General features: G+C 41.6%; 1 protein-coding gene across 1 annotated transcript; it reads right to left on the bottom strand.

Annotated features, from left to right (window-relative positions):
- Positions 1-1,706: 1,706 nt before the first annotated feature.
- LOC137870086 (von Willebrand factor A domain-containing protein 5A-like) lies at positions 1,707-15,132 on the bottom strand. Its single transcript, XM_068707090.1, has 23 exons — positions 14,963-15,132; positions 14,569-14,616; positions 14,108-14,310; positions 13,806-14,028; positions 13,341-13,516; positions 13,146-13,260; positions 12,851-12,999; positions 12,672-12,760; positions 12,413-12,557; positions 12,008-12,087; positions 11,794-11,908; positions 11,505-11,663; positions 11,302-11,405; positions 10,464-10,684; positions 10,115-10,174; positions 9,405-9,458; positions 8,693-8,887; positions 8,186-8,245; positions 7,907-7,970; positions 7,420-7,574; positions 5,763-5,908; positions 5,482-5,605; positions 1,707-5,365 (listed from the first exon to the last, which is right to left on the bottom strand). Exons 1-23 carry the CDS (start codon positions 14,994-14,996, stop codon positions 5,286-5,288), a joined length of 2,799 nt encoding a protein of 932 aa, XP_068563191.1. The 5' UTR covers positions 14,997-15,132; the 3' UTR covers positions 1,707-5,285.
- Between the last annotated feature and the right edge of the window lie 666 nt (positions 15,133-15,798).

Here is a 15,798-nt window from a genome sequence, read left to right on the forward strand (position 1 = left end):
GTTACACAAGATTGACAAAACTTTTGTGCATATGCTGTGAACCCCTTTGTAAACCAAGTCTCACTAAGTGCACTTAACATTCCCCCTTTTAACACATGGTCAAAACCATGTGTTAATTTTGCATAATGAGAAAAGAAATGTTTAGGCAAACAAGGTTTGCCATCAGTTCCAGACCACAGTCCATCAGTGAACTTGCAGCCAGCTGAGGCCCAAAGGCGCCTCTCATCCGGTGTGGAGAGCGACTGCATGGCTGAAAGAGAAGAAGGGACTGTAACAAATGAGTGGGTTTTGTCAGCAGCAGAAATGTGAAGAGGAAGCTGTGCAGCAGCTTTCGCAGTAGCATCTGCATGAGCATTTCCTTTTGAAACGTCATCAGTGTTAGATGTGTGTGCAGCACATTTACATACTGCAATCTCAGTTGGTAGCAAAATAGATTCCAACAGTTCTGCAATGAGTGTGTGATGTAGAACTGGTTTGCCATCTGATTTCAAAAATTGTCTGTGTTTCCACAGAGCACCAAAGTCATGAACTACACCAAATGCATAGCGAGAGTCAGTGTGAATGGTGACTGTTTTACCCTTAGCGAGTTTACAAGCCTCAGTGAGTGCGATGAGCTCAGCTGCCTGGGCTGAGAGGTGACATGGAAGAAGACCAGAACAGAGCACAGCTGAGTCAGAAACCACAGCAAAACCAACAAGATTATTGCCAGTCTGTGGATCGCGAGAGGCAGATCCATCAACATACATTACCAGGTCACAGTTGGTCAGAGGAGTGTCCAGAAGGTCAGGTCGAGGAGTGCACTGAGCTTGGAGCTCAGCCAAACAGTTATGCTCCTCACCATCACCAGGAATAGGAAGTAATGATGCCGGGTTAAGATTAGTACAGCGTTTAACAGTTACGTTTGGCATGTCCAAGAGACATGTGTGTTAACGCAAATATCGCGCTGCAGAAAGATGTGATGACTTCTGTTCGAGAAGGATCAAAGACACAGAATGAGGGACTAAAAGGGTCAACGGCGCATAACCCACAATATCACGAGAGGCGGCTAGTGCTTTTTCAGCCGCGGCCACTGCACGGAGACACTGTGGCAGGCCTGCAGCGACAGGATCGAGTTTTGCGGAGAAATATGCTACCGGACGCAATTTGTCACCATGAGATTGCAATAACACAGATGTGATACAACCTGAGCGTTCATCGACTGTTTGAGTGAACGGTTTGTGTGGGTCTGGTAAACCCAGTGTAGGTGGAGTTTGTAATGTGCATTTCATTTTGGTGAAGGCCTGAGAGGCTGGTTCTGTCCAAATGATTTTGTCATACGCAGTTAAGTTTTTGCCATGAATTAACTCAGACAGAGGTTGCTCCATTTGAGAGTAGTTAGGAATGAACGAACGACAATACGAACACATCCCTAAGAAAGACATCATTTGTTTCTTAGTTGTTGGTTTTGGAAGCGTCACAATTAATGCAATGCGTTTAGGAGATAGGGTTTTAGTGGAACAATGCAAATTGTCATTTAAATCTTCAAAGAATTCATCTGCATATTGATCATCTGGATCCGGTGTGACGTAAGAAGTGCAGTGAAGATGATCAGGATTCATGCGAACTGCATGTGGAGACACACGAGTGTCTACAGCACTACAACTCTGATTTGGAAAATACTTTTGTTGTATTACCGAATGAGTAGCCCCAGAATCAACAAGAAATGATAATTTTTTACCATTTATTACAACCTCTGTGGTAGGCATTACTTTAAATGAGTCATCAGAGAATTTAGCATAAGTGTGCGTGTTGAGTGTTTGTGGCATGTTCTGTTGTTCAAGGTGAGCAATGATGTCAGTAAGAGCAGTCTGTTGCTCTTGTGTGAGAGTGTATGTTTGTGCGGTTAGTGCAGAAAGCTCCTTGTTGTCCACAGTGGAAACAAACATTGTTTCCGGTGGGTGGGTCTCTTTGTGGTCCCCCTGGGTTCCAGGAAGATCGTCCTCTTGTCATCCCCCGCCCTCCTCCTCTGAAGCGTCCACGTTGGTCAGAACGAGGCTGGAAACTGCCTTGGCCTCGCCTCTGCTGGTGTCCCTGTTGTAAGGACAACTGAGTGACTGCTTGGAGCATGGACAGTTGAACGTCCTCAGTCTTTTGTTTCTACTTTTTCTCATCTTTATCTTGTTGTTCTTTGGAAGTCTTTTGAACATGTATCGCATGTTTCCTGACCTAACGCTGGCAAGTCAGGGAGGAGAGAGGAGAGGAGTGATTGGGGGAGGAGGGCAAGAGAGGGAGGGGTGGATGGCCACCCTTCCATGGGTGAAGAGGACGGTGTTATTTGGCCACCGTGAGCACCCTGGTCCCGTGCTGGTGTATGAGGTGGTGGCTGTACCGTCTCCACTGGCTGTTGTTGTTGTTGTTGCTGCTGCTGCTGCTGTTGTTGTTGCTGCTGTTGCTGTTGTTGCTGTGCAGGATCCGCTACTAGTGGTAGGTATGGTGATGGTGGTGGTGGTGGTGGTAGTGGCGGGCATGTGTTGAGGAGAGGGCCGCCAGCTCCTGTTAGACTCGGATACAAAGAAGGAGAGAATGGGTTATGTGGACTGAGTGTGGTGTTCGGATCTTTTTCTTTCTCTGTCACATCTTTCTTTACACGTCATCTGTTTCTGCAATCTTTTTCTTTCCCTACATTCACATTCCATTTCCCATTGAACCAAACATTTCTTGTTTTTCTCTATTTTTTCTAAATCTTTGACTTTTACCATTTTTTTTTCCTTCATCTCGCTCTCTTTTTTCTTTAATTTACCCCTTAGTTCAGCAATTTTTGTTTTACTGAAAGACCCATTTTCTGGAAAACCAAAATCCTTAGTCCACATGGATAACAGTTCCACGGAACTTTCTCCATATTTCTGTTTCATAACGTCCACTATGGGTCCCGAGGGACCTTCGTCTTTACATTTATCCTGTTTTCCACCCATCTTTCAGGCGTGGTAAGTACTTATTATTCAGTAAATACAGTCGTCACTGTAAGTCTCAGATTTCTTTACTAGGAAAAATCCAAGTGAAAACCAATCAGTACAAAGTACCAATTATTGAGGTCAAGGGCGTGAAAAAGAAATATATTTTCATTCCTGTCTTCCTCTTTTTTCGGTCAAGGGCGTGAAAAAGAAATATATTTTCATTCCTGTCTTCCTCTTTTTTTTTCGGTCAAGGGCGTGAAAAAGAAATATATTTTCATTCCTGTCTTCCTTTAGGTCAAGGGCGTGAAAAATACAATCTCGAAAATAAATTTGTTTTATCCGAGTACAATCGTTATACTGTATTAATCATTCCTGTCTTCCTATGCAAAGATTCATAATGGCGTCATGAACAGAAACGTGTTTTGTTAATTTGTAATAACCTTAATCAAATAAAACCCATAAAAGTAGAACAAGACAAACTATCATCCAAGAAGACCAGAATATTAAACACCAAGGTTTAAATCTCTGTTGTATTATATTACGTAATTCTAGAGTGACATCTGATAGACGTACTCCTTCTAAAAATTAAATTTGGAAATTTGGAATTTCAACTTCTTACCCGATATGAAGAAATTATTTCTTTGTCTGGATCGTTGTAAAGTCAATCAGTCCTCCTTTTGGCCGCCTGTCCCATCTCTCTTTGTCTGACGAGGTATGGGGCAGAATCTCTTTTGATGGATCCTGAAGTGGCCACTACCCGGACGTCCTCGGAGTCCTGATGGAGCTTCAAACGATCCCACTTCTGACACCAAGTTGTTTTGGAAAAACTTCTAATTATAAATCGGGAGAAGAGTTTTGTTCACAAATTCAAAGAAAATAATGAAGTCTTCAAATGATTCAAAGTTGTCCCCTTCTATTTTATTTTGCCTGCAAGGGAAAGATGCACCACAGCCACCTCAGTCAGTGTCTGTGGTGAAAAGTTCAACATCGTACAAGATACCAAACCATTTTATGCACACATGAGTTCACGCCCTGGGCTAAATCATAGACAAGGAGTAGATGTTCTCGTACCCTGGCTATCGTTCTTATCTAAACACATGCCAAGTGTGTTTACTGGGAATCAGTGATGGTTTTATGGTCTGTCTCAAACTTGTCAGACACTGTGTCTTCACTTCCTCTGTCCGAAGTGGGAGTGTGTGACCAGTCGTGAGAAACAAGACACTGTGTTCAATAAAAGTGATGAACTACTTCTATAGGACTGCTGTGTTATGTCAGTATTTGTGTTCCTCACCTTACCTTTCAGTTTTACATCTTTTAAAACATTTCATGATATAAGAATATATTTTTTTCCATTACATTCTCTCCTGCAACTTAATTGGATGCCGTCGGATTGGTTCAAAATAAATGGATCTGGAAAATAAGTGTCGACTTGCTGGGAGTGAATAGAGTTAACTTTAGTTGATTCAGAAAATTAATTGATTGGTGGCACACTTTTTAAAAACATACTTTATAATCTTTTGGCTTTGGATAAAGTATCAACTTCTCACACATGTGCAATACGTTCACAACCCTTTAATGTTGGACGCGGAAGTGTGAGGTTCATTTTGAGGCAAAAACATCCCCAAGACTCAGCAGTAATTTAGGATATATTACCCTGAAACAATACAAAAAGTAAAAAAATGTGTCTGTCACGGGGTGTGATGGAGGACTCAAATGCAGACATAACCAGATGCAGAGTGAAACGGGTTTTAATGAGTCAAGAACACGACAGGAATCTTACAGGAACACAGCGGGGAAGCCAAGGACAGACTGGGTCTGAATCCAAATCCAAATCCAGCAGGGCAGACAGACTGGGAAACCGGGAACAGGATGAGCCAAACGGGCGGGTTGACATGGCAATGATCTGGCAAAGTGTGTCTGAGAGGCAGGAGTTTATAAAGTGGCTTGATCAGAGGCAGGTGAAGGGAGTTGTGCTGATGATGAGGGAGTGGCTGACAGGTAGAGTGAGGAGGGTGTGGAGTGATAGGAGAGAAGGGGCAGAGCTGTGACAAAAACATCACAGTTGAAGCAGGCAGTTCTTAAACTTTTTAAAATGTGGCCAGAAATGTCTGCTGACAGCTCAAGGTTAGATTTGCAATTCAGAGTTGACTAAAGTTCATGTAAGCCTGGTGTCACATAGTTTTTACTGCACAGTGAATGGAGGAGGTGTGAGTTTAATATTCAGTTGTTTTAGACACAAGGTGATGTGAAAGGCATAACTGGATTTGAAGTCAATATTGTAGGATGGAGTGAATCTGCTTCTGTGTGCCAGAAGTGACCAATCCTGAAGCAGAAGCCCCTTCAGTGAAAACCTCAGATCCCCAGGGCGTCTTTCTGCACGCTGCAACCCAACAGAGCATTTCCTGCTTCCACACTCTCCTTCACACATGATGCTGAAAAAACACACACAAAACAAGTCATCAGCAGACTGAATGTGGGCAAACAGATGATTTTAACCAGCAAACACTGTATAAAACAACGTATTAACACTTATTATTATGGGTTTTACCTTTCTGAGCTCGGAGCCATGACACAGCCTTCATAGCCAGAAGCTCCCACTCTTCCTGAGCATCCATCTTGAAACCATGAAGCCAGATCAGAGCCAGAATGGTGGCCCACACGTCCTGGTTCACCTAATTCACCAAATCAAAGAATAAAAAACTAAAACAAAGAAGATATAGCTCAACGAAAAAATCTGACTTCCTCACAATATAACAATTGAAAAAAAGAAACTTAAATACTGTTATTGTTAATTATTCATTTATGTCATTATATTTGACAATAACCCACCGATGCAGGCTTGGGCTTTTCCACCTCCTCACTGGTCTTTCCCAGTGCAGCAGCCAGATCTGGATCCAGCACCCAGCAGCCAGACGCCTTCTGGAGGGAGACCAGCTGCAGCAAAGGGTCTCTGGGTGGCTGTTTGGGCAAACCGGCTTCGGAGGAGGAAACCACAGTGAGAAGATAAAAATAATCTCTGTGGCTTATTGGACTGCTATGTATTTAGTTTGGTCTTTTTTCTTATTGTTTTCACATTTGATACTGACGTATAGATACCAGTATATTACAGAAAAGAAATATGAGTGAATTACTAAACTAAAAAGTGACATGCTAAACTGGAAAACACCAACTCACATTTTCTCTTTTCAAATAATATAGTTGCTTCTTTTTTTGGAATCGGTCTTCACCTTTCAGCATTACCTGCTAATTAGCTAATTAGCTATAAACACTAAGTACAGCTGATGGGCTGATGTCATTAGTTTTGCAAGTATTTGGTCGTTATGAAAGTATTGGACCAATACAAAGACCAGAAACCAGTGAGTACAAAGAAAAGAAACAATATAAATCAGTAACAGCCGCGTCAGCGACACTGGTATTGTTTTCACTTTTTGAGCCTGTGTGTGAGTGTTTCAATTTCTGTCTTCGGACATATTTTGTCACTGCCATGACGTCGCAACCGTGCAAGATGCAGTCACAAAGCTCTACAGGTGTGTCGCTGAGGTCAAAATGAAGGCAGAGTTCTAAGATGGGTGTGGTTCGAGCGAGGGTGCCGGAAGTAAGGGGGATGCAAAACGATGCCATTGCAAAACGGTCTGTAGTTTAATTATATCTTTAAAAATATAATAATTACATATTAAATCATGCACAATGTGAGTAACTCATATTTTAACACAGCAAACTTACAGTTCACGGCGGCGTTAATGAGGCTGTGACAACAACTAATCATCGACATTAGCCCTCCATATTTAAACTTCATGTGACTCCAGCGAGCTGCATTTGCAGACTTCCACTTAAAACAATTATTTAGATCATTTCTCGTTTTCAACGTCCTGCTGATTCCAGTGATAACTGAGTTTCCGCAATATTCAAACTCTGTCATAATAACCATTAGTCCATCCGCTGCTCTGCTGGGGAATTAAATCATGAATTGTCTTTGGCACAAATCTAATGTCTGGTGAGGATGCCACCTGGGCGCCTCTTTAGGGAGGTGTTCCAGGCACGACCAGCTGGGAGGAGACCCCGAGGGAGGCCCAGGACCAGGTGGAGGGACTATATCTCCAAACTGGCCTGGGAGCGCCTCGGGATCCCCCAGTCAGAGCTGGCTGATGTGGCCCGGGAAAGGGAAGTTTGGGGTCCCCTGCTGGAGCTGTTGCCCCCGCGACCCGATCACGGATAAGCGGACGAAGATGAATGAATGAATGAATGAAGAAATCTAATGTGGTGCTTTAGAAATATGATCAAATTTTGTGTGCAGATACCAGCTGTTGTATATTTGGGTAAGCCAGGCATCTCTTTGGGGCATAACAGTCCATAACAGTCCATGGTGATGTAAAAAATGTCTTTGGGTATTTTTGTTTAGAGAACAAAAGGCCCTGAAAGTGAACTGTTACATTTATCACACTGGTGAAACCAGTATGATGTGGTAGAGGAAAATATTAAGACTTACAATCATCATCATCACACTCCTCAGACTCATCACGCTCACTGGACAGAGACATAGACTGAGGAACAGGACTCTTCAGAAACATCTTCTGTGGTTTCGTTGAGGCAACGAGCTTCTTCTTCATATTAGAGATCTGCAGCAATCTCCCGTATTGAAAACTGTATTAAACCGGATTAAAAATGTTTACAAATAATAAAAGATAAATATGAGTGGGGCACAAGCATGCCTCCATGAAAACAAACAGTTCAAACTTCTTCACTTGCTGCACTATGCAATCACACGTCTCTTACGTCAATGACTACCAAAGCAGCCTGGAGCCCAAAAAACGACATTCAGTTTATCACATTAAATCTACAAATAAGCAAGCAGAGCAATTCTGCCAGAGAAATGTGCTTTTTTGTTTGTTGTTGTTTTGTTTCCAACCATTTAGTCTATTTGTAGAAATACAAAGATATGTGTTCCACTCCAATTCAGCTTTGGAGATTTGTACTTATTATCCATCACAGGAGCACCACAGGATCTCGGACCACGCCGGAGCATACTACAGGACTGTACTTTGAGATAAAAAAAAAAAAAGTATGATGTCAAGATATGAGCCATGAGAATTGCTCAACCAAAAATGTCAACAAAACTACTGGTTTCTGACCTTTTTACAATGAACAACAACAAGCAGTTCAAATTGTTTAAATATCTCAAAAGTGTAAAAATGTGTAGAAATACACAGATATGAGTTTCACTCCGATTCAGCTTTGAAGATTTTTTTACTTACTACTCATCACAGCACCACAGGATCTCTGACCACGCCGGGGCATACTACAGGCCATCATCACTTTGAGATAAAAAAAAAAAAAGTATGAGGTCAAGATACGAGCTTCATCATGATATGATAATTAAACAAACAATATCAACAAAACTACTGTTTTCTGAGCTTATTACAATGACTAACAACAAGCAGTTAAAATAGTTTGAAATATCTCAAAAGTTCACATACACACGCAAACACACTGTGAGCACTAAACAAATGGAGGGGGCAGCAAAGGAGAAGCTCCTGTCCCCTCAAGTAGCTAGTATCTAGTAAGTAGAGGGTGACTGTAGTTTTTTAATTTCCTTGAAAACACTCACTGGGTGTTGGAACATTTCTGCGCACCAGAGGTCCTTGAATAGCTTCGCTTTGGGTATTTTTGTTTAGAGAACAAAAGGCCCTGAAAGTGAACTGTTACATTTATCACACTGGTGAAACCAGTATGATGTGGTGGAGGAAAATATTAAGACTTACAATCATCATCATCACACTCCTCAGACTCATCACGCTCACTGGACAGAGACATGGACTCTAGGCGTTGAGGCCGGCCGCGAAGAGCACCATCCATCTGCAAAGACATCTTCTGTGGTTTTGTTGAGCCAACGAGCTTCTTCTTCATATTAGAGAATACATTTAGGCTGGGGCCTCCCATCTTTTTGCTCTTCCAACCTGCAGAAAGAGCACACAGCCTGATTACTATGTATTATCCCTCTGTGACTCATCATTATTATTGTTATTAATACAAATATTGCCATTAGTATTGTTATTCGCATCAGTATCAAAGGAAACAAGAGCCACATTGGGCATTTTGGTGAAATATTCCTTCATATTATTTATTCCTCTCAGCAGAAGTTGTTTTCATAATAAGTCCACTGGCCGCGGTCATCGCCATGAAGCAACGTGTTTCCCAATGCTATGTCTCTTTAATGTGGGACAATGACAACTCCAGAAGGATCTTAAAACAAGGTAACGAAGAAGGTTCTGCTGTTTGAAGGAGCTCTCAATAAATCTGAGCAGCGACGAGGATTCTGCTGAGAGTCCTGGGTAATTATATGTTGCTTATGTTCAGGACTGCCAGAACTCCTACATACAGTAGTTCATGCTGTTTGCTCCGTCTCTATCCATGTACTGTATTTATAGGAATACACAGGTGTGTGTTAAAATCACAGTTACCTTGTATACTTACATTTAGCATGAGCATTGCTGGAAATAGAATAGACTTGAAGGAGATTAGGGTCAGCTTTGAGGTTAAAAAGAGAAAGAGAAATAGGTCAGGACGTTACCTGAGAATGATTAAAGATAAACTTTAACTGCTAAACCAGTGGTTTCTGAGATGAGTACAATGACCGGGCGGCAATCTCCCGTATTGAAAACTGAAGCCAATGCTGAAGAGCCTTAAACTTGCATTCTTATTAATGACCAGCAGGGGGCGACACCACTGATGAAAAAATAAGTTTGATAGTAAAGAAGTCTATGAAAAAATGACCCTATTTCTAACTTTATTTATTACCTCAGTAAACATGTCCACTTATACACAGTATGTAACAATACCTCACACTAATTAAAAATATAACTTAAAATGTTTACAAATAATAAAAGATAAATATGAGTGGGGCACAAGCATGCCTCCATGAAAACAAACAGTTCAAACTTCTTCACTTGCTGCACTATGCAATCACACGTCTCTTACGTCAATGACTACCAAAGCAGCCTGGAGCCCAAAAAACGACATTCAGTTCATCACATTAAATCTACAAATAAGCAAGCAGAGCAATTCTGCCAGAGAAATGTGCTTTTTTGTTTGTTGTTGTTTTGTTTCCAACCATTTAGTCTATTTATAGAAATACACAGATATGTGTTCCACTCCAATTCAGTTTTGAAGATTTTTTTACTTACAACCCCGCACAGCATGATAGATTCTCTGACCAGGATGGGGCATACTACAGGACAGCATCACTTTGAGATAAAAAAAAAGAAAAAAGGATGAGGTCAAGATCTGAGCCAAGACAATAACTAAAGAAACAATATCAACAAAACTATTGTTTTCTGAGCTTATTACAATGACTAACAACAAGCAGTTAAAATAGTTTGAAATATCTCAAAAGTTCACATACACACGCAAACACACTGTGAGCACTAAACAAATGGAGGGGGCAGCAAAGGAGAAGCTCCTGTCCCCTCAAGTAGCTAGTATCTAGTAAGTAGAGGGTGACTGTAGTTTTTTAATTTCCTTGAAAACACTCACTGGGTGTTGGAACATTTCTGCGCACCAGAGGTCCTTGAATAGCTTCGCTGTTGTCTTTGTTGACAGCAATGAAGGCAGTGAAGGCACTGCTCACTCCTGATTGGACACTGAGATCCACCACCTTCTTCTTCACTCCTCCATCTTCCGGTCCTTCACGCTCTCTCTCCTCCATCTCCAGGGAGCGAATCAGAGTCCGAGCACCCAACCTGTGGACTGTTAATCTGCAGAGAAGAGATGTTAACACATCTGCACACAGATGAACCATATTATAATAAACGTATTGATTATTTATTTTAGGGTTCATGTATGTTCAGCAGTGCACAGTACAAAGATGTCAATGACTGTTGAAACATGTTAAAATGTAGAGAAATAGCATAAAGCACTTTAACTATATTGCTCTGCTGCAGGGATTCTCTGGGTTTCTTACATCGCCACGGTTTGCATGTTTGCATTTGCAAATTGATGTGTTTTATTTATTTTTATGCAGCATTCTTGATTTTATTTGAATAGAACATAAACCATCTTGAGAAATGTTGGAAACCTGTTATGTTATGAACAATTAACTGATGTTTTGTGCGACTGATGATGCTTTGCAAGGTTTTTATAGGTATTTAGGGGGGAAACAATGATTAATTCTAGTCTAGTCTCTTGTAGCATATTTGTGGACTAAATGATTACATATTAAGCCATTCTCCACATTGTGTGTGTCAGCCACTGAGCAGATCTTTAATGCATCAGTACAACATTCTTTTATTAAACTGTGTCTTGTTTCTCATTCCTAGCTAGAGTTTTACTTTATCTAAATAATTAAATCAAATGCATAACAGTGTTGTTTTACCCAGTGTCCTCTGCAGGTGTGAGACTGAAGTGAAGCTGGTTCTGAGAGGGATGACCTGCCAGACTGTACTTCACCGTCACACAGCCCTCTGAGGCCTCTGAACTCTGAGAAAGCATCAGAGTTAGAAACCATTTGTATCATCATAGTTGACCTGAGAAATCTAACCAGGAAGTACTTTCACTATAAGATGTTACTGCTCCTACCTGTCCAGTGAGCTGGGCATAAACCAGTGACCTTTGACCCTGGAACAGTGCTGTGATTGGTGGAGAGAGAGCATTGACAGAAACTCCCTTTGGCAAATCCCACGTGACTGAGATGTCCACCACAGCTGGTTGAAGAGCAAATCGAAGCGACTGCATCACCTGATGAGTAAAAACAATTTACAAAAAGTTGGGAGAAAAACCGAGTTTTTACCAATTTACATTTCTTATTGTGTCGTCTGTCCTAATTGCAGTTTTCATTAAAATTGATGTAAAGGCTGTGATGTCTTACTTTGGGTTGCATCCTGTCCGTCCCTGTGATGAACTGAGCGTGACCTCCTCCTTCCTTGGCCAACCCGTTGATGAGAGCAGAGCTGGCCCCTTCCCCAATCCCAAAGGAGAAACACCTACAATACAGTAGTTGTGTTTTTAACACACTTTTGAAAATGGGACATATTCTGTGAACTGTGGGTTTTTGTTGTGTTTTGTGTTTTTTTTTGTTTCACCTGTGGGAACCTGAATTCTTCTTCACCAGATTGATGACTTCTTTCGTGTTCCCCACCTCTCCGTCAGTAAAGACAAATAGCTAGGGAGGAGAGTTTACACATCACTCTAAGCTACATAACATCACACCCAAAAAACATGCAGCATGTGTTGAATCATCATAATCTTTCTCTGACAGCTGTGTTTGATTGCTGTTTCAGTAAAACAAGTGCTTTTATTGGTACAATCTAAAGAACAAGGTGTGGTAAGAATGAACCTGTTAAAAATAGAACAGTAGGAAGTTCTGACTGAACGGTATGATACTATTACCTACAAGAGATATTTGTACAACCTGTTGAACACATATGTATATATGTGTGTGTGTGTGTGTGTGTGTGTGTGTGTGTGTGTGTGTGTGTGTGTGTTACTTGTCTAGGTTGATTGGGAATGCAGGGCTGGCTGTAAATGTGTTTGAGGGGCTCAAGGATCTCTGTTCTTCCCAGATCAGCCTCCATCTTGTCAACTTTCTTCAGAGCCTTTTCCATAAACTTCTGGTTGTACTCTACACTCTTACTGCCACCAGAAACACATGAATGAACACATGGTGCAATGAACACATGAACAACAAGTGACAATACAGGAGATAACAAACTTTGTTAGGCTGAGTGACCTGAGGGAGTGACTTACGGGAAGATGTGTTCGTAGCTGGACCCAAAACTGTAGATGTTGAAATAGCAGCCTAGTGGTACGCTCTTCAACAGGAGCAGCAGAGTATCCTTAAGGGAGGACAGAGAAGATAGTGAAGGTCACTGTGTGAGAGAGACACTATGAATGATTCTATGATAGAAATAACACATATTTAATACCCTGGCACGCTTTATTTGTCCACCACTCATACTGCCAGATCGATCCAATAAGAAGACAAACTCTCCACATGAAGCGAATGAAGACATCACAGCCTGGGGGAACTCAGGGTACAGACTCAGCATCACTACTGGATCACCCATCAGAGTGCCTGAAACACAGAGGAGAAACAGAAAAATATACACAACTCTGCACTCAGCTATTTAAAAATCAAAATACTTAAATGTAACTCATTACATCAGTTTCAATGTAATGGCCTTTTTTTATTTGCAAACACCTTCTCTAACGGTCACTCACCAGGCTGGGAAGAGGTCTGTCCTGCCTCCACCACAGCAGTGGGCTGGTGGGCATCTTTGTAATAAATCAGCAGTTCAACATCTCTGTCAAACTTGTGTCCTGCAGCCAACTTGACCTGCAGTTCAAAAAAAACACACTCATCAATGTAAATATAGTGATATATCCTCTAACAATCATCAGTAGAACTCTACCTACCGTGGCCTGGGTTTGCTCTGTGTTGAGGTACTGGAGAGGCTCCAGGGGACAGCTGGACTCTACTTTAGAGACGGGACGAGGAGAGGACACTCGGGCAGAGAAAGACAGACTGTAGGGCACCAGAGAGGCTGGAACAGAGGTCACCTGAACGTTGCCACCTTCACAACCACCACTCCCTGTTAACAAGGTAAAAATGTTCAGACATGTAGCACCATCGTAGCCTTTGTTGCACATCATACTAACATTTCATTCCCTTGAGCCATGCTGCTAGCAAGGACATACAAATTAATATTCAGCCCTTCAGCCCCCTTTCAAACTACTGAAGTTTTTAAATAGCAGCTCTTCAGGACAATACTTCTGTAGTCACAATTACTGATGCAATAAAACCCTCTGGATGGACAGGTGTGGTGAGCACTAAGTTGAAGCTTGAGGGCTCCTGATGAAGGTGTTGGCTGGTTTTCCTACCCTGAGGTTGGTAGCGAGGGTTGAGCACAGCAGGCAGACAAAACCTCAGCCCTTCATCAGCCTGCACAGCCAGCTCAATGACGTACTCCCGCCTGATGGAGGCGCTCTCTCCTGGAGGCAGACTGCCCACACTCAGAGAGAATATATCTGGACTCTGCTCACTCTCCTCCAACAGGAAGGCCTGCTGACCGGAGCTCAAAGCATCGTCATACTGCTCACGAGCCTGAGACACAGAGGACACGTGTGAGCAACGTTTGCTGTGTTTTAAAGCTTCTTTTGTGAGTCTTTACCGTCCAGCTCACCTCCTGTTTCTCCTTCACCTCAGCTACAATGTGTGTCTGTCCAATCTTAGCACTGAAATGACAGACAGCAGCATCTCCAGGCAGAGGGAAGACAAAAACAGCCTCTAGTGGTTTGTCCTCCTTGTTCTCATAGTTCAGAGTGGAGACCACTGTAGCCACATGGTCCCTCACCTCCAGCTCCACCTCCACGCTCTTCAGAGGAACTGACCGAGAGACAGAAGGAAACACAATGAACACAACACGTTTTCCTACATTGTTGAGGTTTACTCTTCACTGAATTGTTGCATTTTAGCTACACCAGAGGTGGACCTGTCAACCAAGATGTTAATCCTGTCTCTGTCCAATAGTGTGCAAAGCAGGATCAAATTGGACATATGCATAAAAAAATAAATGCCTTTGCATTTGAAGTTTACACAAGTACAAAAAAAGTTCTGGAGGTTTGTTTTCCAACAACTCAGTACCTGGTTCCTTCTGGGAGGTTAGCAGACCACAGCAGTTCACCATCGTACCTGTACAACAATCAACAAGGACATTTGAGGACGCCATGCTGCAGAGATGGATGGTAATGTACTGCACATTCTTCAGCAAGCAAAACAAGTTTTTAGAAAAACTAATAAACATTATTTGTCATCCATTATGTTTGGATAAAAATGCTACCAAAACAGATTCATTACGGTTATAAACATGACCACAGGACTGAACCTAAGGAAAACACAACAAAAAGTGTAAAAATCCCAACAATGCATTTAATACATTTACCGCACAAATCACCAAAGTTAAATACGGTTATTAATAATAATAATAATAATAATAATAATAATAATAATAATAATACATATTCTACTGCTGCTGTACCTCTCTGCTCCGCCCTTCCTGGTTCACTGCGCATTCATTTTTTCAGCTCTTCGTGTTCATTATGGAACTGTTTGGCCCATTTAAATAAATCTGGACAGCTGTTTGCTTAATGTTACTGATGAGACTATAAATAGAATCTCTGACGGGAAATTACGATGATAACAATCTGATGTTTATTTATTTTAGTTATTACCGTAACTTCTTCTTTATTTCTTTTGTTATGGTATCACGATATTCCAGTGAAGTTCATATAGACATTCAAACCCACTGAGACATCAACAGTATCCAGCATTAATACGTGTTGCGCAGTGTTGTGGGCCGACTTAGTATCGATAAGCAGACTATTTAAATAAACACACCAAGCTGAATAAAGCCTACCTCTGAGGACGGATGTCTCCGGGACAGTCTTACTGAAGTTACCTCTTGTAAATATGTGGAGACAATTTGCAGACTTATAAAGCAGAACGATACAAACGTGAACGTGAAAGTTACGCCCATCGGGTACGCTCGATTGAGCAACAAGAGAGTACCGGGTGGGCGGAGCTTAACTGTGCAACATAAAGTTCCAAAAGCTTTATGCTAGAAAACAAATGTCTGACTCCAGTTTCATTCTAAAAAGCCTCTGAAGTGCTGTAAGTCCTTCCAACTGTGTTTGGCGATAGGTTGCAGATGTTACTTGAAATCACAAAAAACAACTTTCTCTGTTAAAATGGAGCAGAGAGCACAACGTTTCAATTCATAATCCTAATACAGCCCACACAAACATGCAACACAATGTAGTTTCTGCTGCCTGCAGTTCTTACCAGAGGTGGGACCTCATTGTTTTTTAAGTCACA

This window comes from Cebidichthys violaceus, unplaced genomic scaffold (assembly GCF_023349555.1).
Source record: "Cebidichthys violaceus isolate CVI_PGR_0920_01 unplaced genomic scaffold, fCebVio1.0.p SCAF_1, whole genome shotgun sequence".
Classification (NCBI taxonomy): Eukaryota; Metazoa; Chordata; class Actinopteri; order Perciformes; family Stichaeidae; genus Cebidichthys; species Cebidichthys violaceus.